We start from the raw sequence: 23,930 nt of genomic DNA, 5'->3' as shown, positions 1-23,930 counted from the left end.
GATAAGCAATGGGTGGGAGCAGAGGGATGAAAAGATGGGATAGACAGCAGAGGCGATCTCCCGAGATGGAGGACAGTTATGAGAAGAAGACGGGGAGACAGTAATTAAATCGACCATTTATACCTCAGCGCTTTTTTTTTTTTTTTGTCTTTTTAGGGCTGCACATGCAGCATATGGAGGTTCCAGGCTAGGGGTTGAATTGGAGCTACAGCTGCCAGCCTATGCCAGAGCCACAGCAATGTGGGATCTGAGCCACGTCTGCGACGTACACCACAGCTCATGGCCACACTGGATCCTTAACCCACTGAGCGAGGCTGGGGATCAAACCCATGTCCTCATGGATGCTAGTCAGATTCGTTTCTGCTGAGCCATGATGAGAACTCCCATCAGTGCTTTTAAGTTCAGAAAACATTTTCAATCTCAACTGAATCGTCACAACAACACTGGGAGATAGTTCAGACAAGTGTGATTCCTCTAGTCATTTTTTCCCCCACAAAACAAAACAAAAAATCCAAACAAATGGAAGCTAAAATTCAGAGATTACTCAAACCAATTCTCCAAGGTGACACAAGTACTTAAGACTGAGGCTCAAATCCAAGTTTCCTGACTTCTAACCCAGGGTTCTTCCCCCAGTGCCAGAGAAGGAAATGGATGAGAAATGGAGGGTGAGGCTGATAAGAAGGGGACCCACATGCTGAGAGGAGGAGGATGAGCCTGACACCATCCCAGCCAACTCCCTCAAGCCCCTGGTTTGAGGGGCCAGGTCTTACCGGAGGTTGTGAGACTTCTTTTTGATTTCATTCCAACACAGATTCATGGCTGGTGGTTCCAGGGGTCCAGCGGCACCAACAGACCCGTTGAATAGCTTTGGGCTTAGGTGGGGCACCCCAGCACCATGGTGAGAAGGTGCAGGGGTGGCGGCAGCAACTCTAACCTGGACAGAAACACAGACACCTCTGTAATCCCTGGAGTGTTCCACACCCTGGTCTGCACCAGGCCAAGAATGGACTAAGTGTAAACAGGGAGAGAGAAGGGCTGGCCCTGGGTTGTTTTTGGGGGTGTGTGGGGGGGTAGCGGTGAGATAAATGAAGGCTCTGTGGCTCTGTTCATGGCAAGGTCCTCCCTTGGTAAAGGCCGGTCACTTTTTTTTTTTTTTTGTCTTTTGTCTTTTTGTCTTTTTGTTGTTGCTATTTCTTGGGCCTCTCCCGCGGCATATGGAGGTTCCCAGGCTAGGGGTTGAATCGGAGCTGTAGCCACCGGCCTACGCCAGAGGCACAGCAACACAGGATCCGAGCCGCGTCTGCAACCTACACCACAGCTCACGGCAACGCCGGATCGTTAACCCACTGAGCAAGGGCAGGGACCGAACCCGCAACCTCATGGTTCCTAGTCGGATTCGTTAACCACTGCGCCATGACGGGAACTCCTTTTTTTTTTTTTTTTTTTGCTATTTTAGGACTGCACCTGCGGCATATGGAAGTTCCCAGGCTAGGGGTCAAATTGGAGCTTCAGCTGCTGGCCTACACCACAGCCACAGCAATGCCAGATCCAAGCCGTGTCTTTGACCTACACCACAGCTCATGGAAATGCTGGATCCTTAACCCACTGAGCAAGGCCAGGGATCAAACCTGCATCCTCATGGATCCTAGCTGGGTTCGTTAACCCCTGAGCCACATGGGAACTCGCAGGCCGGTCACTTTTAACTGCTGACTCCTATCATGATCACTCATGATTGTAAATTCTGCCAGGACTACAGCCCAAGCAGGATTCTGGAAGCACTTGTGTTAAGTAAGAGCTGCTCAGAATTGCACAAAGACTGGCAACCATGGCATTCAAGGTGAGCCATAGGCTCATACTCCAGTGTTCCACAGTGTACCCAGTATTCCAAAAAAGAAAGCTAAAGGGCTGCTCCACAAAGTTCCGGAGAAAGAGGAAGAGAGAGAGAGAGATAGAGAGGAGAGAGAGACCACCTAAAACCACAAGTAGTATAAGTCCTACTTCTGACATGAATCTAGGCCTTGGTGCTCCCTCTCCCTCTCCTCCCACTCACATTTCCCGCCACCATCAGGAAGGCTGGAAATGGTCCTAAAGAGCTCTGTTCATCTTCCACGAGTTGAGAAAGGGCTAAAGCACCATTTTGGATCCCAATCTCCCAAAGGCTCTGACTAGAGTCAACAGAGAAGAGGACTAGCCACAGACCACATCAAAATCTTGCCTTGGTCTCTCAAGCTCAGAGCCCATCACCTCCTCACCCTGTAGGATCTCCTGGGGTTTAGGAGAATGAGGGCTGTGCCAAATAGTCCTTCAGAAGTTAGTTACCTCCAGCGCCATGCCAGACCTGCCCAGCCAGGGGCAGGAGGGGGTGGAAGGCAGGGGATTGTGGAGGGAGGAAATCTCAGCCTGAGAAAACCCACCCACCTGCCTGCCTGTCTGTCTACTTGCTTGCCTTCTGGAAAGAACACGGTCCTGTTGGTGGCTCAGCCTCTTCTAGTCTCTCCTTCCCCCCAAACCGTACTTTCTCCCCACACAAGACTCTCCAGGAGGGAGTTCCCATCGTGGCACAATGGAAACGAATCCAACTAGGAATCATGAGGTTGCAGGTTCGATCCCTGGCCTTGCTCAGTGGGTTAAGGATCTGGCATTGCCGTGAGCTGTGGTGTAGGTCTCAGATGCAGTTCAGACCCTGCGTGACTGTGGCTGTGGCGTAGGCCAGCAGCAACAGCTCCGATTAGACCCCTAGCCTTGGAACCTCCATAAAAAGACAAAAAAGAAAAAAAAAAGAAAAAGACTCTCCAGGCAAATCAGGAAACCGATCATCCCATTAAAACCACAGCTCACAGCCACACACCAAAAGGGAAGTGAGGGAGCAGCCAGGCTCTGGGGCAAAGTTCTGATGAGGTCAGTTGCCCTGCATCCCCAGGAGCTGATCCTACCTGTGCTGCCTGGGAACCCGGTTGCAGGATCGGGCAGCCCCATGATGATCCCTCCACAGGAATCCAGACCCTGTGCCTGGATGGCCACAGGCAGAGTCCTGACAGGCTCTCCCAGGGAGGGCGGACAAGGCTGAGCCAGGCCAGGAGGCGGGATCTGTCACCCTGTTTGTTTACTGACCCTCCAGGAATCCAGAGGGGGCGGCTATGTCAGGGCTCAGGATGGTGAATCAGGGCTTTGTCCCTGGGGAATTCCGGCTCGCTCCCAACTGGGCCCGCCACACCGGGGCCAGGAGGGCCCTCCCAGGCTGGCAAGGATGGCGGGAGTGGGACCGGGCATTCCATGGTGCTGAGGAGGTGGGCACGCAGAGGAGAGCTGTTGTTGATTTATGGTCCCTTTCCCTGGAAGACAACAAAGGACTCACTCTGCCTCCAAGCCCACCCCTCCCCTGAGGTGGAGGAAAGGGTCAGACCACTTTGGTGACAAGCCCTGGTAAGCTATTTTCCCAAGGCCTGGCAGGGCAATGAGCTGGGAGATAAGCCCTATCCTTGACTAAGTAAGCATCCTCAGAGGCACACCTGGGGACAGAGCTGTGGGATGCCAGGGTTGGTATGGTGAGCAGTAGAAGACAGATCCAAGCCTGCAGTGAAAATGAGGGAGTGCCTTTGCAAGGAAAGGCAGGACAGTCTTGTCCTCACAGACCTGTACTCTAAGCCCAGGGGGAGATGGACGGTCTGTGGGCTTCCCCTCCCCCACCCCGGACTTCTGTAGGGGGAGGAGAGGGCAAGATGGTACCTAGCCAGCTCCATGCAGGGATCCAGTGCCAGGGAGCCCCCTGAGCCCTTTGCAGTCCCAGGCTGCTGGCTGAGGGGCAGGGCCCTTTCTGGAGGTGGCCACGCTTCTCCTATTCCAGCCGACTTGCCTGGGGAAAGGTTAACATTCCCTAGCTGGGCCCTCACCCCTTAGCAATGAGGGAAAACACTTCGTTTTGACCAAAAAGGGTTCTGTTCCCATCCTCATTTATCTCCCACAGAGTCTTCTGGGCTCTCCACAGTTCCACATTGTTTCCATGCTGAGGCCCACCTACAGGAATAGTTAGAGCAGCTGCCTGACCCTTTCTGGGGGGTCTGGGGTGGAGCCATCCGGGATAGAGCCATCCGGAGTGGATGGGGGATGGCAGGGGATGGCAAGCCAAGAGCAGGGAGTGGCTCTAGCTCCAGGTCACAGCTTGGCTCATGCTGGGATAACTGAACTCAAGCCGGTCTCACAGCGTCCACCGGACTGGGAATGCCCCAGAGTTAGAAACGGCCTCTTGGAGTTCCCGTCGTGGCGCAGTGGTTAACGAATCCGACTAGGAACCATGAGGTTGCAGGATCGGTCCCTGCCCTTGCTCAGTGGGTTAACGATCCGGCGTTGCCGTGAGCTGTGGTGTAGGTTGCAGACGCGGCTCGGATCCCGCGTTGCTGTGGCTCTGGCGTAGGCCGGTGGCTACAGCTCCGATTCAACCCCTAGCCTGGGAACCTCCATATGCCGCGGGAGCGGCCCAACAAATAGCAACAACAACAACAACAAACAACAAAAGACAAAAAAAGACAAAAGACAAAAAAAAAAAAAAAAAAAGAAAGAAAGAAAGAAACGGCCTCTTGTGATCCAGCTTCAACCAAGTTGTTCTGGTTCTGAGGGAAGCACCCACAATAAGCTGGGTTCCACCCATGTCAGCCTTTCATTCCCTCCAGCCTTCTTCTTGGTTTCCTAACCCCCACTTGGCTCCCTTGCTATGTGCCACCACCCCGTTGTCCCCTCAGAGTTCCCCCTAATACTCACAAACCCCCTTTAGCAGAGCTAGGGAGACAACAGGCAAATAACAGATAATCATTCTTTTCTTTGCCTATCAATGGCCTTCTACTTCTGGCTTTTGTGGCCAAGAAATTTGCTTCTCACCACTGGCTCCCCATAGGGCTCTCTCCTCATCTCTTGAAACTTTAAGACAAAACCAAGGCCATAGAGAAGGAAGGGAAGAAAGTAGACGGTGACCGAGAAGAGGGGTTGGTCTCACCATTCTTGGTCACAAAATGAAGCCCTCAGATCCCCCTGCCTAAGTGGTGAAGCTTGGAGGCATTGTGCAATGAGCAAGGCAAGCCTTCTGGAAGGATCCATGCTTCTCAATCTTTCCACACTATAAAGGGGTAGGTGCACAGAACTCTAAGTTGACAGTGGCTTTGAGACTATGTGACAAGTGGCAAATTCTCTCTGGCTAGATGTGCGAAAACAGCTCAGGAGGGCCTAGATTTTATGCCTCTTTGGACTTTCACTTCCCTTCATTATTCTCCCTCAATGGGCTCCCCAGCACTTCCATTCCTGCCACTTTTGTCTCTCCCTTCTTCCTCTCTGTATATTCAGCTGCTGTGTGCACCCCTGGGAGTGACTTAGCACCACAGCTTATTTGTGCAATACTAAGAACATAGTACTTGCACACACTCCCATGGCCTGTGGACCCAAAAGCATTGTAGGGCAAGCCAAAGTATGGTTATACTTCTCCCTTTGTCTTGTCAACTTTCCCTTGGTCCTTCCTCACTGTCGGGAAAGGATGCCGCCCTCTAGAGATTACTGCCTCTTATGCATCTTCCACAACATTCGCAGACAGGTGCACACAGTCCCATTGCTCCACTCCTGGAGGAGGAGAGAGAGGGGTAAGGCAGCTATGAAGCTCAGACAATTCTTAGTGGGGCTAACCCTGGAGCTGCAAGTAAGACTAGGGACTTAGGAGGAAAAACCAATGGAAGGAGAGAGAATATTTTGCAGGTGCAGAATATGAGGCCACAGAGAAGCCAAGACAAAGGAAAGTCCTGATTGTCCTAGGCCATGCCCTGAAGGATTACACTCCTCTGGTACCTCCCTTAGGAGGCTGATATGAAACCAACCCCCTCAGTTATTGTGGGCCCTTTGGTTTGCCCAGCCCGCCACACTTTCTTGGCCCATGCCTCCCATGAAAGGCCTCTTGACTTACAGGGATGGGCCAGGAGGAGGCTCCGTGCTATCCAAAGAGTTTCATGTCTATGGAGAGTATCTCTGAGCCTTAGGAATCATGAATATACCCGCAAGAACACCCACAGATCCTGTGTCCACCCTGTCTCCACGGGTCTTTCTTTTGCTCTTGTCCACTTACCTGAGGCTGGGGGCAGGTGCTTCGGAGGCTGCTGCTATGATGGAAGTGGTCCACTACTCGCCATTCATGACATCGTGGGAAGGTGGAAGGGCATCCCTGCATGACCAGAGGTTGCATCAGAACCAAGGCTCATGAGGGGGCAAGGACAGGCAATGCACCAACTGTTGAGCATAAGCACCTGGAAGAGTGACAAGGAGAGGTCTAGAGTCACAATCTAGAAAAGGCCTGTGAATCCAGCACTTCCCCAGAGGTGCCTTGACTGGTTATGAAAATAAGTATTCAAAGCTTATTGACCTACCCAATAGTATTTCCCAGGCCACCATGTACCATCAAAACCTGATTTAATTATTGATCAATGAAGCGTTTATTGTCTTTCTATTGTGCTTTGTGCTGGAGACACAAAAATGATATGTGGTCTGAGATCTCACAGCCTGGGGATGGGGTGTAAGAGGTAGAGGAGGGCAGTCATGTAAGCTGATAATGACAATAAAACACTGTGGCAAATGCTATAATTGAGGATTGGCCAGAAAGCTAGGGGAGCACAGAGAGGGAAACCACTAACTCTGAGAACATGCAAAGATTTCAGAGAGACTGCATTTGAGTTGAGTCTTGAAGAGCGAGGAAATGTTTGCCTGTGCAGAGAAAGGGAGAAAGGGAGAAATGTACTCCCAGCAGAGGGACCCACTTGTGCAAAGGCAGATGTCACCAAAAAGCCCAGCACATTAAGAGAACATTAAGTGTAGTGTGGCCGGAGTTTAGGAGGCACAGAGATGAAAAGACATGGTGCCTATCTGAAGAATTCACATACAAAGAGAACAAACATGGAGAAAATCAAGCCATGAAGTCTTACCTGCATTAATAGCAGGAGTATTTATGGGATGGAGTGAAGGGATGAATGAGGTGAGTTCCACCTGGTCATGTCAGGAAAAGTCTCCCTAAAGGAAACATTTTTTTTTTTTTTTTGCCACCCTGCAGCATATGGAGTTCCTGGGCCAGGGATCACATCTGAGCCACAGTTGTGACCAATGCCACACAATGCCAGATTCTTAACCCACTGTGCCGGGCCTGGGATCGAACCTGTATCCCAGCACTCCAGAGATGCTGTCAATACCCATTGCACCTCAGCAGGAATGCCAAAGGAAATATTCCTGAGTTGAGTCATGAAAGAGAAATTAGATTGTCATTAGACAGAAAATAAAAACCAAAAAAAGAACATTCCAAATAGCACAAAAATAAAATGTATGGTGTGTCCAGAGTACACGGAAGGTGCCTTGTGGGGAGATGCAGATGAGGCTGTGGCCAGATTGGGTCATGCCTTGAATTATAAGCAGAGGATTCTAGGCTTTATCTTGTAGACAGTAAGGAGGTACTGAAGATTTTAAGCAGAAGCGTGACACGACCAGATTTGCATTTTATAAAGATCCCTCTGGCTACCTCGTGGAGTGATTCTCCCAGGGGAAGAACCCATAAACGACAGAAGCTGTCATAATAGACAGGAAGTTGCAGTGAGGATGGAGCAAAGAACATGGCTTTGATATACATTGAAGAGGTAAAATACACTAGGCTTGGTGATCACTTGGATGTGAAGGGTGAGGAAGGTGAAAGAGTCAAAAGTTCCTAATTTAGGAGCTGGGTGGATAATGTTGTCAACCGCAAGAGAAGGAAGACAGAAGGAGATACAACTTGGGTATGGGAGAGGGATGATGGCAGCATTCCCAAATAAGCTATTCTTGAGACATGTTCAGCTTTCAGTGTCAAGAGCTAAGCTTAGAAAAGCTATGAGTGCAAAGAGAAATGTACACACTAATTTACAGTTTAGTGAATGTACACAAGTATAATGAGAATAAATGTCTAAGACAATGCTTGCAGATGATAGTCCTGGGCAAAGACAGGCAGACTTTGACCCAATGGGCAGGAAGTGACCATCTTTGATTCCTGATGCTGTTGATTAAACAGACACCATTTTTAGCCTCTATTTCAGTGCTTCCCAACATATTAGGTATAAGGGCCCCTTTAAAAATATCTCACTTCACCCACTCACATCTATGTAGTAGCTGTACTTTTAGTACTTACAGAATGAGAAAAACACTTATACATTTAAATATCTGTGGACTCCTCACATTAAATACCCTTCCCTCCTTCTCATGGGTCCATGGTCCAAGGAATGGGGACTATTACAGATCATGAAGATTTCATGATCCAAAGGACACTTTATTGCAGTCAAAGTCCCTAGAGATCACACACCTACACAGTTCCTCATCCCCAAAGATATTTCCCAAAAGAATGGTTGCAAAGATGGCTCCCCTCTGATCCAACACCACCATAAAAGAATTACTCAGATCAAAAATGAAGTATTGCTATGGGCACGTTGTAAGCATGAAGGCTATGAAAGGCTTGCTTTCACACTTCTTTTTATATTAACATTTAAAATTTTTGTTGCCTATACAAGGAATTGTGTTCTTTATAGAAAAACTGGAAAATACATAAAATCATAATTGAAAATAAAAATAACCTATAATACTCCTACTCATGAGATAAACATTATTACAGATATGAATCCTTACAATAATTCTTCTATGAAAAATATATACATACACTTTGGAAATAAAATTTTCATCATTATTTATATATTAATTATATGCATAAATACAATTTTGTATCATGCTTTTTTTAATTTGCCATTTATATCATGATCAGTTTAGAATATCACTAACTATTCCTCTAAAACATGATTTCTAATGATCGCACAGGTGATAGAGTACTATGGTTGAGGCCATGGGCTTTGGCATCAGACACACCTGGGTCAAAATCACTATTCAGTCTATTAGCAGTGAAACCTGGAAAAAGTTAACCTCCCTGAGCTTCAGTGTCCTCAACTGTAAAGTGGAAATGACTGCCCTTAGAAGTTTGTTCTAATGATTAAAATTAATAATGTATTTAAATAGCTTAGCACAGTGTCTGGCAATAGTATACTGTTCAATAAATGATTAGCTGTAATCATTGTTGTATACTATTCCACTGAATGGCTGTACCACAATTTATTTTAACATTTAAACATGTTACAGTGCAATGAACAGTCTTGTGCATATTTGTTGATTCTTTCTGTAGGATAATTTCCTGGAAGGAAGAATTCCTGGATCAAAGGCATGAAGCAATTTCAGACTTGTAATAATACTTCTAAATTGACCTAGAAAAAAGTTAGATCACTTTATACTACCCCTAGCAATGTGTGAAAGTGCCAGTTTCCCAGCACACTTTCCAACAGTGAATATTCTTATTTTTTTAAATGTCTGCCAATTTTGTAAATGAACATGGCATATTAAGGATTACTTTGTATTTCCTTAATTACTAGAAATAATTAACTTTTCCTTACATTTTTAGTGGCTGGTTGTATATCTTCTTTCTTCTTTTTTTTCTTTTGTTTTTTGTTTTGTTTTGTTTTTGTATATATTCTTTCATAAACAATCCCTTTTTCTCTTTTGAGGTTCATCTTTCTACAGACTAACTTCCTTCCTTCTTATTCTCCTCTATAGACCTGATGTCAGGCTAATGCTTCACAAAACAAAAATAAAACAAACTCAAGAATCAGTGAATACAGATCTTTTGATCAAACAAGGCAGAAAAAGAGTAAACACTGGTCCTAGCATGACTATCCTCTGCTATTTTCAGACCTTGCCATTGACTGTAACCTCAAGTCATTTCACCTCTCTAGACCTTGGTTTGCTAACCCGTAAAATGTTAATGTTTAACAGCTGTCACACATCAAAATGCCAGCGTTCCCTGTATTTGTACAGCAGCTTTCATAGCCTGCTGTACTGTCTTGCCTGATCCTCAAAGGAGGTGGTAAGGTTGGTCCAGCTGGAATTATGATCCCCTCTGACAGATGAAGATGCTGAGACACAAGTGAACCTGGGCCTCCTGACCCTTGGCCACTAGTCTTGGTTCTACACAAAGGTTCTTTTTCTGTCTCTTTCTTTATCTCCATCCTGTTTCAAACTACCACCTACACATATTCTCTTCCTAGTCCTCCTTTTAACTTGCAGAGGCTGTAAAGAATTGGAGATGAATCTGACTTGGTCCTCAAATGGTCAAGTATAGGAAATAAGACATATAGAAAAAACAAACAAAAAATAATCACTTAAGGGAGAAATGATTCGTACCTTATGTGGGACACAGAAATCATGCATGAGAGGTCACAGAGAAGGTATTGTTCACTTCAGGTTGAAGGGATTTAGGATGTATTTATGGAAGAGATGGTTTTGAGCTAAAGTGAGAGAGAAGATTTGGATGCATGAAGTCATGTGGAGGATGCTTTTGGGGTGGAACTAACTCGCCTGTGCTCTCCCTAGGGATCTTGCTAGATACTGCTAGGAACACTCTTTTCCTGGTTCTCAGAACCACACACAGGCCCTTCCAGGAGGATTCAGGGGGAGACATTGTTTCTCTTGCACAGAGATAAAAGCTTTAAAAATCTGTGGGAAATACCAGGATTCCAACACAAAAGTAAGATTGTTGGCTTGTGGAGGACAAGATTCATGCTCAACATTTATTTTTATCCCACATATTTTTAAACACGGAGGCAGGCACAGAGCAGGCATTCAGCGAATGTTTCCTGACTTGATTTTTTTAAATTGAAGTGTAGTTGATTTACAATTTTATATTAGTTTCAGGTGTAAAACATAGTGGTTCGGTATTTTTATACATTATATTCCACTTAAAGTTATTATAAACTAGTTAGCTATATTCCCTGTGCTGTCTAATATATCCTTATGGCTTCTTTATTTTATGCATAGACAACTACACTATGTTACCACTTATATGTGGAATCTAAAAAATGAAACAAACAAATATATACAACAAAATGGAAACAGAATCACAGATATAGAAGAAAAACTAGTGGCTACCAGTGGGGAGAGGGAATCAGGAAGAGGTGAGATGGGGCGTGGGATTAAGAGACAAAAAATGACTTGATGGATTGAATTGAACTCCAATTAGGTGAGAACAGTTTCTCAACTTCATAGGTACAAACTCCCAGGGGCATAAAGAGAAAGCCTTTGGATATACATATTTACTTGCATTTCTGAGAAATGATGTATACAGAACAGAACCTTAGCATTGGAAGCAAGGCTTGGAATGGCAAAAAACTGCCAACAAGCTAAAGGTCCATTACTAGAGGATCATTAAACAAACAATGGTGTCCATACAATGAAATTCTATAAAGTTATTGCAAACAGATATATATATCTATATATATATTTTCTTTTTATGGCCACACCAGTGGAATATGGAAGTTCCTGGGCCAGGGGGCAAATTAAAGCTGCAGCTGAGGTCACAGCCACAGCTGCACCAGATCTGAGCCACATCTCTGACCTACGCTGCAGCTTGTGGCAACACTGGATCCTTAACCCACTGAGCAAGACCCAGGATTGAACCCAGATCCTCACAGAGACAAGTTCATGTCCTTAATCCACTGAGCCACAATGGGAACTCCAAGATATATTTTTAAGTAAAAAAGAAATGAGGAAAAAAATAAGGCTGGTTTACATTTAAAAAAGGAAAATGCTTACATACGCAATAAAATATCTTTGGAAAAATACAAAAGAACTTGTTAACATTGATTGCCTTTGGAGAAGGGAATCAAGTGTCTACTAGACAGAGTTTGGGGAATTCCTTTCATCCCTTTGAGATTTTTCCTTATTTTCCCTCTTTAAAACTGAGAACTATAACTGACCAAAAAGTACATAAAACATATGTGCAAAATATACTGAATTATTACAAAGCAAATCTTTGTATAATCACTACCTGGGTTGAGAAATAGAATAATTACTCATACCAACAAAAGCCCCAAGTCGCCGACAGGAGATATAGTTTTTATTGAATATCCTTTGAAACCTTTTGAATTTTGAACCATGTGAATATATCAGCTATTTGACAGCTACTTTCTCCCTCCTTCCCCACACCTCACCAAAGTGCCATGGACATCCTCAATTGTTTTATGGAAAGGTTGATGTAGCAGCTTTTCCATAGTCAAATAAGTAATAACAGTCAAAAATTACTGTATTCCACGTTTTACATATATTAACTCACCAGTCCACATATATCATGTCACTGAATCCTTGTGACAATCCAATGAAGTAGTTACTATTGCTGTCTGTGTGATGCAGATAAGAACACAGAGACAGTAACTTATTCAAAGTGATATTGTGAAGACAAGGTGAGGAGCCGGGATTTATATCCATGCAGGTGTGTCCCAGAATGCAAGTTCACTGCTACACTATTCTGCCTCTGTCATGTCTAGAAGCCAGGCTCTGAGGCATTGTGGTCACTGATACTAAGCAACTGGAGAAGATTCTTCGCTATGGGCCACCAAGTGGGAGGCCAAGTGCTGACTCAGACATGCCACTACCCAGGCAAAGACACAAATAATTAAGAACGGACAGGGTACAGTGGGTCTGGGGTATCACCCAACTGGCAAATCCTGTAGAGCATTTAAATGACCTTTCAGGACATCTGAGAAGTAAAATGCTGATCAACCCTTGTAGTCTGACCTCAGAGCTTCCTAGGTGCCTGAGAGCTCAGTAAATATTTTTTGAATGGATGAATAAGCTCTTTCCACCAGTATACTGGAGAAGTCTAGGAACCTATTCTACAGAAATACTTGCGGAAGTGGATGAGGATGTCTGCTGCAGTGTTGTCTGCAAAATCTGCAATCGACTCAAATGTCCATGCACAAGGGACTGGTTAAGCAGACTGTGTCAGAGAGGCGACACAGCATGACAGTGAAGAGCCTGGGCTCTGAGCCAGCACACTTGGGTTTGTACCCTGGCTCCACCACCCATCAGCACAGGTTTGGCCAACTCCCTGATTTCTGTGCTTCAGTATCCGCATCTGTAAGACAGAGATAACGAAAGACCTACTTCATAGCTTTGTTATAAGGAGTTAATTCATAGTTTATGACATCTAGTAAGTACCCAAATCTTTTCTATTATTGCAGCCACTCACGCAATGGGGTATTATTTAGCTATTAAAAAGAAAAAGGTGAGAATTCCTGTTGTGGCTCAGTGGGTTAAGAGCCCAACGTAGTGTCCATGAGGATGTAGGTTTGATTTTTGGCCTCGCTCAGTGGTTTAAGGATCCAACATTGCCGTGTGCTGCAGTGTAGGTCACAGAGGCAGCTTGATCCTGTGTTTCTGTGGCTTTGCATAGCCTGGCAGCTACAGCTCTGATTCGACCCCTAGCCTGGGAACTTCTACATGCTGCAGTTGCGGCCTGAAAGAAAGAAAGAAAGAAGGAAAGAAAGAAAGAAAGAAAGAAAGAAAGAAGAAAGAAAGAAAGAAAGAAAGAAGGAAAGAAAGAAAAAGGTATGCGAGTTCCCTGGTGGCCTAGCAGTTAAAGATCTGACTTTGTGACTGCTGTGGCTCAGGTCACTGCTGTGGTGTGGGTTCCATCCCTGGTCCAGGAGCTTCTGCGTGCCATGGATACAGCCAAAAATAAAAATAAAAAGAGGTAGATCTGTACTCACTGATTTGAATAGATGCTGAAGATATATATTTTAAGCTAAAAAAAAACACCCAAATGTCAGAATTAATATGCTTGGTAGAACTCTAATTTTTTCTGTGTATATATAGAAAGAGAGCCTATAAGGATACACAAAACTGTTCAGCAACATTGCTTCTGGAGAGATGGATGAGGGGGGCTGTCCTTTTGACTTTATATACTCTGTGTGTGTGTGTGTGTGTGTGTGTATATGTAACATACTATATATAATAATATATTTTTTATAACAAGCATTTATTATTCTTGGAAGAAAAAGATAGAGATGAGTTCTAAGAAGAGGACAGTGAAAAGAAGACCCCTTTCCTTGAGCTATAGATTCCTCTCTCCAAACTAAGGTAACACTGCACGAAGGCCCTCCCTCTGACAGCACTGCCTTTCTACCTGATAGCATGGCACTGAGAGACAAGACACACATTTCATCCGTACCCAACCTTGTTATGTGTTCCTAAAATAATTCCTGCAATGTAGCCAAAAACCAAGGTTCTGCTTCAGATGCTCTCCCTTAATGAATAAATCATGGGAACGCAGATTGTCAAGCTGGTAGGGACCTTAGAGATTATCTAGGCCAACCCCCTCATTTACAAACGGAAACAATGAAATGTGTTCCTGAGAAGGTAGCTGTCAAGTAATTTCGAGAAAGAGAATTTATTTTTGGGTGGAAAAAAAACAGAGATGAATCCTTATGAGGAGAGTTTTATTAAAAAAAACAGTTAATAAACAAACTTATGGTTACCCAACAGGAAATGAGGGGGAGATAAAATAGGAGTTTGGGATTAACAGAAACACACTACTACATACAAAATAGATAGCTAACAAGGACCTACTGTAGAGCACAGGGAACTCTACTCAATATTTTATAATAACCTATAAGGGAAAAAAATCTGAAAAAGAATAGATATACATATACATGTATAACTGAATCATTTTGCTGTAAGCCTGAAACTAATACAACACTGTAAGTGAACTATACTTCAATTTAAAAAAAAAGAAAGAAAGAAAAGAAAACCAAATGAAATAAGAGTTATAGGAATTGGAAAGAGGAAAAAAAGAACCAATTAAGGCAATACACTTGAAACCTTTATACACTGCTGGTGGGAGTATAAGTTAGTAAACCATTTTGGAGAGCAATCTGACAATAACTCCTAAAGGTGAAATTTTCATACCCTGTGATGGGAAAATTCCCTCCTAGATATACACCTGATAGCAATAGTCACATATGAATATCTACCCAGGAATGATCCTAGTAGCTCTAACACTAAGTCAAAAACTGGAAACAGCCTAAATGTCCATAAACATCAGAATGGATATGTAAATCATGGTATAGTCATTAAATGGAATGCTATACAATAGTGAAAAATGAATGAGCTAGAGACACTTGTCACAACATGGATGAATTTCACAAACATAACTTTGAATAGAAAAAAACATATTGGAGCACACATACCATTGACACAGATTTTTAAAACCTATAACATATAAAGCTGTGGCATATGCTGCTTAAAGATACCTACATATGCAGTACAAGTATAACTAAGTATATGAGAATAATAAATGCCAACTCCAGAGAGTGGAGGGAGGAAAGGAAGAAGCTTTGATCACAGAAGGATAGACAAAGGGTTTCAACTTTACTGGTCATGTTTTTTCCTAAGCACAGTGGTGGGTATCCTGATTTTCATTATACTATTCTTTATACCTCTTTGAATGTCTAAAAATTTTCATACCACATTGTTTAAAAGAATGCAACAAATGCCATGCTGAAAGGGAAAGTCATAATTTTGGACTATAACAAAAAACTGAAGAAATGTATACAAAAAAAAGATCCCTGGGGGTAGTTTCTGATGTACACCACAGCCACAATGATGCTGGATCCTTAACTCAGCCAGATATCAAACCTGCATGCTCATGGATACTGGTTGGTCCCTATTTGTGGGATCTGGATTAAGATGGCAGAATAGAAGGACTGGAGTTCAACTTCTTTCCTAAAAACAACAAAATTCACAACTAAAGGCTGAGTAATCTCCACCCAAATGGACTGGAAACCTTAAAAAAGATACCCTACTCCAGAAGGAAAAGAGGAGGCCACATCAAGAGGTAGGAGGGGCGATTTCACATTATAAAAAACCCCATACCTGCCGGGTGGGAAGCTCCGCAGACTGAAAACTAACTGGTTCACAGAGACTCACCTACAGGAGTGCGAGGTCTGAGCCCCACATCAAACTCTCACGTGTGGGGATCTGGTACTGGGAGAAAGAGCCCCTGGAGCATCTGGAATTGAAGGCCAGTGGGGCTTGTGCACAGGAGCTCCAAAGGACTGGGGGAAAAGGAGACCCCATTCTTAAAAGGCGCACATGGATTTCACGTGCACTGGGTCCCAGGGCAGAGTGAGGTCTCCATAGGCATCTGGGTCAAACCTGACTGCAGTTCTTGGAGGACATCCTGGGAAAACAGGGGTGAATGTGGCTTGTTGTGAGGGAGGGACATTGAAAGCAAAGCTCTCGGGAATATTCAGCAGCTGCCTTTCTCTGGAGGTGGCCATTTGAGAAAATCTGGCCCCACCCATCAGTCAGCACTGAGAAGCCCCAGGGCAAACAACAATCCAGGTGGGATCACAGCCCTGCCCCTCAGTAAACAGGCTACCTAAAGACCCTCAGGCACACAACTGCCTCTAATCCCATCCAGAGACTGAGCCCCACCCACCAGAGGGATTAGAATCAGCTCCACTTACCAGTGGGCAGGCACCAGCCCCTACCATCAGGAAGCCTACAGCAAGCCCCCAAACCGACCCCATCCACACGGGGGCACACACCAGAAGTAAGGGAGGCTACAACTCTAGTATCTGTAAATAGGTCACCACACCAAAAACCTATACAAATGAAAAGACAGAGAACTATAACTCAGATGAGGGAGAAAGGAAAAACTCCAGAAAATCAGCTAAGCAAGGAGGAGATTCTCAGCCTCCAGGAAAAAGACTTTAGACTGTTGATGCTGAAGATGATGCAAGACATTGGAAATAAACTGGAGGCAAAGATGGATAACTTACGGGAAACACTGAGCAAAGAGATACAAGATATAAAACTGAAACAAGAAGAGATGCAAAATACAATAACTGAAATAAAAAACTCACTAGAAGCAGCCAACAGCAGAATGCAGGAGGCAGAAGAACGAATAAGTGAGGTGGAAGACAGATTGGAAATTACGGATGCGGAACAGAAAAGAGAAAAAAAATTGAAAACAAATGAAGAGAGTCTCAGAGAACTCTGGGACAACGTTAAACGCACCAACACCCGTATTATAGGGGTGCCAGAAGGAGAAGAGAGAGAGAAGGGGACAGAAAACATATTCCAAGGATAATAGCCAACAACTTCCCTAACGTGGGAAAGGAACCCCTCACTCAAATCCAGGAAGCACAACAAGTACCATATAAAATAAACCCAAGGAGGAACACCCCAAGACACATATTAATCCAACTGACCAAAATGAAAGACAAAGAGAACATCTTGAAAGCAGCTAGGGAAAAGAAGCAAGTAACATACAAGGGAACCCCAATAAGGTTATTGGCAGATTTCTCAGCAGAAACTCTGCAGGCCAGAAGGGAGTGGCATGATATACTTAACGTGATGAAAGGAAAAAACCTCCAACCAAGATGACTTTACCCAGCAAGGCTCTCATTCAGATTTGAAGGAGAAAGCAAAACCTTCACAGGTAAGCAAAAGTTGAGAGAATTCAGCAACACTAAACCAGCCTCACAACAAATACTAAAGGAACTTCTCTAGGCAGAAAAGAAAACACAGCAACAGGAAACAAAACTTCCACAAATGACAAGGCTCACCAGTAAAGGTATATATACAGTAAAGATGTGAAATCATCCATGCACAATTATGCCACCAAAATTGGAAATCATAAGAAGAGGAGGGTACAAATGCAGGACACTGGAGATGAACTTGCAATTAAGGGAACAACTTAAAACAATCTCATATGCATACAGACTCTTATATCAAAACTTCAGAGTAACTGCAAACCAAAAGTCTACAATTGATACACAAACAAGGAATCTCTGGAGAAGAAACATATCTCATAGTAAATAAGTGCATAATCCACCATGAAGGGGGTCATTTGACATCATTCTTGGAATGCTGAAGTCTTCTTAGATCTGATTCTGATTTCCTCCCCATCAAAGAATTTTTGATAATTACAATTAAATAATGCCACTGCACAATTAAATAATACAGTTCTACAACTGTATTATTAATAACCATTTCTCTCCATGGTACAATGTAAGGTCTATAATGTCTTGTTTATCACATCACCTAGAATGGTGTAATGCCTGTATTGAAGAATCAATAAGATGTAACAAATTGTGAGGACATATTTACATAGTTACACTGTTTTTTAACCAACTTATGCATTTTGTATTTTACTTATTTTCAGAGGGTGTATTATTTCTGTTATTCTTACCAGTTAAGTTATTCTTTTTATTATGCTATATAAAATATTTAATGGTATATAAGGCTTTCGTCTTTATAAATTTTAGTTGCACAATATACACAATTTTAATATAATGCTAATATTTAAAGAAAAATTGAAATGTAATAGATAACACTAAATAGTAAAGATGAAAGCCATAAAATTGGGATAAAGTATAGAATAAATTTCCTATTTGTCTCAGCATATTTTCCATTCCACTTCTCCAGAGGGAGACACTTAATCTGTTTCTTAAGATCCATGATATAATAATCTGTGTGAATGTAATTGTGTTTAAATATATGTATTTTATTCTGTAAAAAAATTAAATTAAAAAAAGAAATGTATACAAATATGTACAATTGTCTGGCTCAAAATGACAGGATTATTCCTTCAAACCTGCTTCATTTTTCTGAGACTAGTTTCATGGGAGAGAACCTGCTAGAGAAGCAGCCATTGACACAGGGGACTGAGAATCAAGAGATAAGGGTTCCACTCTTTCAGATACTCAAAAAGAAAAATTTCATTAACCTCTCAATTTTTTCACAAAGTCAGAAAGAGAAAGACAAATACCACATGATATCACTTATATGTGGAATCTAAAATACAGCACAAATGAACCTACATACAAAGCAGAAATAGACTCACAAACATAGGAACAGACTTGTGGTTGCCAAGGGAAAGGGGGAGGGAGTGGGCTGAACTGGGAATTTGGGGTTAGGAGATGCAAACTATTACATTTAGAATGGATAAGAAATGAGATCCTACTGTACAGCACAGGAAATTATATCCAATCACTTGGGATAGACTATGATGGAAAATAATATATATATAAAAGAATGTGTGTGTGTGTGTGTACATATATATATATAAATGACTGGGTCACTTTGCTGTACAGAAGAAATTAGCACAACATTGTAAGCCAACTATAATGAAAAAATTTTAAAAGGTGGTGTTGGGTTAGATGATCTTACAAATTTTTTCTGTGACAATTTCTTCCAGTTTTTTTTTTTAGCAGCAATTTCTAAAACTGTGTGCTCGAGATACTAAATTTTTTTGCATGTAGAAAAGTGTTCCCTAGTCAAATTCCTTTGGGATATACTGGGTTAAACAGATTTATTTTTTCTCGGAGACTTTCATACCTTATATACATTATGACTCTCCAAGAGGAGAATTCAGTTAGGAAGCATTTTTAAAAAAAAATAATCGGACCATAAACTACACTCCCCCTCACCACCACTGCTCCTTATTTTAAAACAGAATCTATTAACATTCTCTCCCAACAGTGTTCTGTGGAACATAGGTTGGGTAAACACCATCCTAGAAGGATTTGTCTCACTTGTTCCTTTACTGGCTGATGCATGTTTAGAATCTTTCCTAAGAGAGGAATGTAGTTTCATAGTGTAACTCCCACAGAAGGGGTTTCTTTGAGTGAGTGGCCCTGGACAGTGTCAAGGGATACCTTCTCGGGCTTCACTGGTGAGAGCCCATCTGATCTGACATTGTGGCAGATTTAACTTTTGAGTCTCTCTGCTTGGAAGTGCTGCATCCCAGATGTGCTATCTGCATCTGGCTCTAGGGCTTTTGCTAAGTTTGCTGCTTCAAGCCATGCTCTTCTCCTTCGGGTGATGGCAGAGCTGAAGAGTGTTCTGGCCTGGAGCTCAGGGCCGAGTGCTTGGGGTGACAACTCTCAGGATAAGAGGAGCCCTGTCTAAGTGCCTTCAGCCCCCAGCATGGCTTTGCAGGAAGCATGACTGCAGAGCTGAGGCCAGCCCACCCAGGAAAAGAGGGGCTCTTTCTTTTGTCAGGGACAAGACACTTACCATTTCCACTGGCAGAGCCACCTTTTCAGGGGGAGGGCTTCCATAGAAGGTCCTAAGGTTTTCTGGAACCATCTCCCCACCCAGATCCCAAAGGGGAGCCTCTCCTGAGGTTCACGGTTCCCATGGGGCCTATTCAAAGGTGATCTGCCTAAGAGCCTTTAATTTAGAAATAAGGATTCCTTTGGAAAAGTCCAGGTGCTAAGGTGAACTAGACGTAGAGATTTTTAAAGGCTTTTGTTCTTTTGAACAATCAAAAAGAAAACATAAGAGAAAAGTATGTTCTTTCCCAGGCAGCAGGCTCTCAAAGGAAGCAAGCAGCTGCTCTTTCCTCTTCCTCTACCCTGCTCCACCCCAGCCCAGCCCAGCCCAGCCCGGTTACCTGCTTGGACCCAACACCTCTGAGGCCCAGGATAAGCCCTCACTACCCACACTGTCTCAGGTCCACTTGCCAGGTGGGGGGCATTGGGCCTGATGCTGGGGAAAGGTGAGGAGAGCAGAGGGGTACTTGATTCCAGGAGAGGTAAGCCTGATTTCAAAGCTCCCCAGGCTCTGCTCTCAAGAGTGGAGAGGTGCCTCCTGGTTACAGGGGGTAGAAAGGAAATCTAGGGGCACAGTGAGGAAAACTGCTGGATTGGGGCAGGAAGTAAATGCAAAGATTAGGAGGTGCCTTCAGCCCCAGGGTCCTAGGTCAAAGCACATTTGCTCCAGGGAAGTGCTCCTGCAGTCCTGTCTGCTGGCCAGACACTCATTTGTTCAGAGAACCTTCTCCGAGGTCCCGGGTTTCCTCTCTCCTCCCTTTTCAGCCAATGCTTTCCACACCCCTTCCCTTCCCTCCCGCCAGGAAATCCATCCGTGGACAAAAAGCCTGTCATTGAGAACAGACATAAATAAATAAACAAGTAAATAAGTAAATACCCCCCTCCTTTCAAAGCAGCAATCTGTGGACCTGCTTCTTATCCATTTTTAGACCATAGTTGCTCAAATTGGCTAGAGTTTCTATTCCCAAGCATCTTTTTTTTTTTTCCTTCTATGAATCCAAGCGGCAGCTACTTCATTGTGGGTATTTTTTAATGTAAGTTTTTCCCCAAAGGCACAAGCAAGCGGCGGCAGGCAAGCAGGTGCGCGCGCACGCACACACACACACACACACACACACACACACACACACACACACACACACACACACACACACACACACACACACACACGGGGTGAGTGCACGCGGAGTACCTCTGGAGCTTCCCTTCCCTCAGTCATTTCCCCTCAGCGGGCTGAAAAAGGGCGAGGCTTGGAAGTCGTTTCTCTGTGGCCTACCTTCTGATTCCGTCAGGTCTGAGGAGCAGGCGGCCACTGGGAGCTGGGCGGCCAGGGCTGGGCTGTCTCTGTGAATCAGCAAAGAAGTCCCTGAGACAGGGATGCCGACAGCTGCTGTATGCACACTCTCCCTCTGTCTCTCCCACCTCCCCTGCCCTCCTTCTCCTGCTCCTCCTCCCCTCTCTCGGAGCCGCTCTGTGTTGCTATGCAATCATATCACTGGGACTAAACAGCATCACTCCGACCTCAGGCAAAGATACCCTTGACTGGGCAAATGCGCAAAGAGCAAGGACAGTTTTGTAAAACTACTGAAGCCTTGGCGGCTCTCTCGGAGGTTTCAATTCATTAGAAGCAGGGGAGGAAAGCGGAAGAGGCTGAGAAGCAGAGAGGGAGAGGGGGAGAGGCTTCCACTGGGGAGGAGGAGACAAAAGAGGCTGGGAGATCAATACAAGCTACTGAGAGCGAGGAGCCTGGGCCCCAACTTCCACAGATCTAGCCCAGAGCCAAAGCCAACTTCAGAGCCAGCAGCTGGCAGGGCCCCTCGGTAGCTAGTCCAGGATTCAGTTTCTGTGTTGGAGGTTGAAACACTCTGCTCCAGAATCACTGGTACCCACTGTATCACAAGCTACCGTCTGCCAGCTACCCATAAGTTCTGTTCTCATCTCGTCTTAGATCTACATATAGAGCAAGCCTCGACAATGAGGACAACAAAATGGACCTGAAATGATTTGAGAAAACATAGCTCCTCCATGCCTCCCCTCAGCCACTACCACACTCTCCGCTCTTCTGTCAACACCAGCCCTTACTCTTTTAACTATTGCCCCTGTTAAAGAGAAAAGGGTATGAACTCCAAACACACTAGAGACTCAGCCACTAAAGGGATGGAGGGAATTATATCCCTTTACAGAATGCCCAGTACACAGTGTGTTAACTCAATAAATATTTGTGGAACGAGTAAATTGGATGGATAGATGGATGGCAGTCAGAAAGCCCCACATCCCCATCCACTTACACAAACATACTTAATGCCCCAGCAGCTCCAGCCAAGGGCAAAGGATAAGAGAAGCATTCTTTTATTTTTTTTTAAAGGCCACACCTGCGGCATATGGAGGTTCCCAGGCTAGGGGTCCAACTGGAGCTACAGCTGCCGGCCTACATCACAGCCACAGCAATGCCAGATCCGAGCCACATCTGCGACCTACACCACAGTTCATGGCAACGCTGGATCCTTAACCCCCGAATGAGCCCAGGGATGGAACCTGCAACCTCATGTTCCTAGTCAGATTCGTTTCCGCTGTGCCATGATGGAAACTCAAAGAGAAGAATTCTTTCTTCTCTCCACTTCCCAGAACAGGGAGTGTATGAGAGAGAGAAACAGATTGGTTTGGGGGTGGGTGGCTTAATTTCACTGAGTTGCCTCTAAAAACTCTATAAGCTCTGTTGGCACTGGGATTTAGAAGAGAAAGTACTTCCTGGTGCCAAGGACTTGTTTACAAAGTTTCTATGAAGACTGAGAATTTTTATCGTTGTTGTTGTTGTTTTATTATTATTATTATGGAAAATCCTCAGCTAGGAAATAACCAGTGTGCATGTGTTTTCTTTTGAGATAAAATGTTGAAAACTTAAGCTGCTGGGTTCAGTTCAGCATTAGCCATAAGGCCTGATCTCCTCCTTAAAACAAAACAAGCAAAATGGGAACCAACTGCTCCCTCTGCCAAGCAAGGCTTTCAGAGCTGCGTAAGTGGCCCCTCCTGCAGGGCCAGAGAGGCAGCAGCCAGGCCCCCATGCAGGCTTAGAAACGGCCTTTGATTTCTGAAGGGGCTTTTGGAAGCACATCCGGCTTCTCCATCTACACATCCCCCACCAGAGCATTTCTGAGCTTCCCAGCTTAGCCCGCCTGGCCGCAGTCTTAACCCTGGCAGCACCCGGGGAGGGTGGGGGTGGTTCTCAGCACCATCCAGACCCAGGACCCCAGGAGTCCTTTACAACTGATTCAGAATGACTTGGAGGGGGGAGTTGGCTAGAAGAAAGACCAGAAGAACACTCTGAGACATTGTTTGGGCTGGCACAGCACAGAACACACACCAAACACATGGGAACCTGACTCGATGTTCACCCCTGGCACTGGTGCACAGGCACACTAAGCCAAAGCAGAGTCTGGGTCTAGAAGGATATAGGAGAGTGAGCTGGATGGAGTACTTGCTCCCTACTTTGACTGTACTTGGACTTGCCCATATCACAAGGAGCAGTTGGAATCCTCCTTTTCTTTTTCTGTCTCTAGAGAACTCATTCAGGCTGCAGATACAAAGAGACAACACCAGCCTCCAGGAAAATAAACCCACAGAGTTTGTTTTGAGGGGTACAACACAATCTTTCCCCAAATCTCTCTCCCACTGACCCAATCATGGTGGAAAAACACCTCCCTTCCTCGTTCCTTTGCTTAAGGCACTCAGAGCTCCTGTGAAAAATTAGAATATTACCAATGAGACAAAAACCATTAAGCTATTATCAGCAAGTGACACCTAAGATTTAATTATTAGATTATAATAATGGCTAACATTATTGAGCATTTACTGCAGGCTAGGTACTGCTTGAAGTGCTTTGCACACATTATTAGCTCGTTTCATCCTCATAGCAGATTAAAAATAGCTTTTATTATCACCCCCACTTTATAGAGA

At 44.4% G+C, this 23,930-nt stretch overlaps 1 protein-coding gene across 5 annotated transcripts in view; it reads right to left on the bottom strand.

The window, feature by feature from the left end:
* DRP2 (dystrophin related protein 2) overlaps positions 1-21,683 on the bottom strand; it is a 53,989-nt gene extending 32,306 nt beyond the window's left edge. The window contains exons 1-3 of one of the 5 annotated variants that reach the window (XM_005673764.3): positions 21,253-21,683; positions 6,098-6,275; positions 771-934 (exon numbers count right to left, since the gene is read on the bottom strand). In XM_005673764.3, the coding sequence (XP_005673821.1) occupies positions 771-934; positions 6,098-6,214 (281 nt within the window). In that variant the 5' untranslated portion in view covers positions 6,215-6,275; positions 21,253-21,683. Of the gene's footprint in view, positions 1-770; positions 935-2,933; positions 3,189-5,464; positions 5,602-6,097; positions 6,276-21,168 lie in introns of those variants that run through there. The other 4 variants (XM_013986299.2, XM_005673763.3, XM_013986300.2 and 1 more) reach the window with 4 other exon arrangements.

This window comes from Sus scrofa, chromosome X (genome assembly GCF_000003025.6).
Source record: "Sus scrofa isolate TJ Tabasco breed Duroc chromosome X, Sscrofa11.1, whole genome shotgun sequence".
Lineage (NCBI taxonomy): Eukaryota > Metazoa > Chordata > Mammalia > Artiodactyla > Suidae > Sus > Sus scrofa.
Note: the sequence above shows the minus strand (reverse complement) of the source record. Positions and strands in the feature narration are given on the sequence as shown.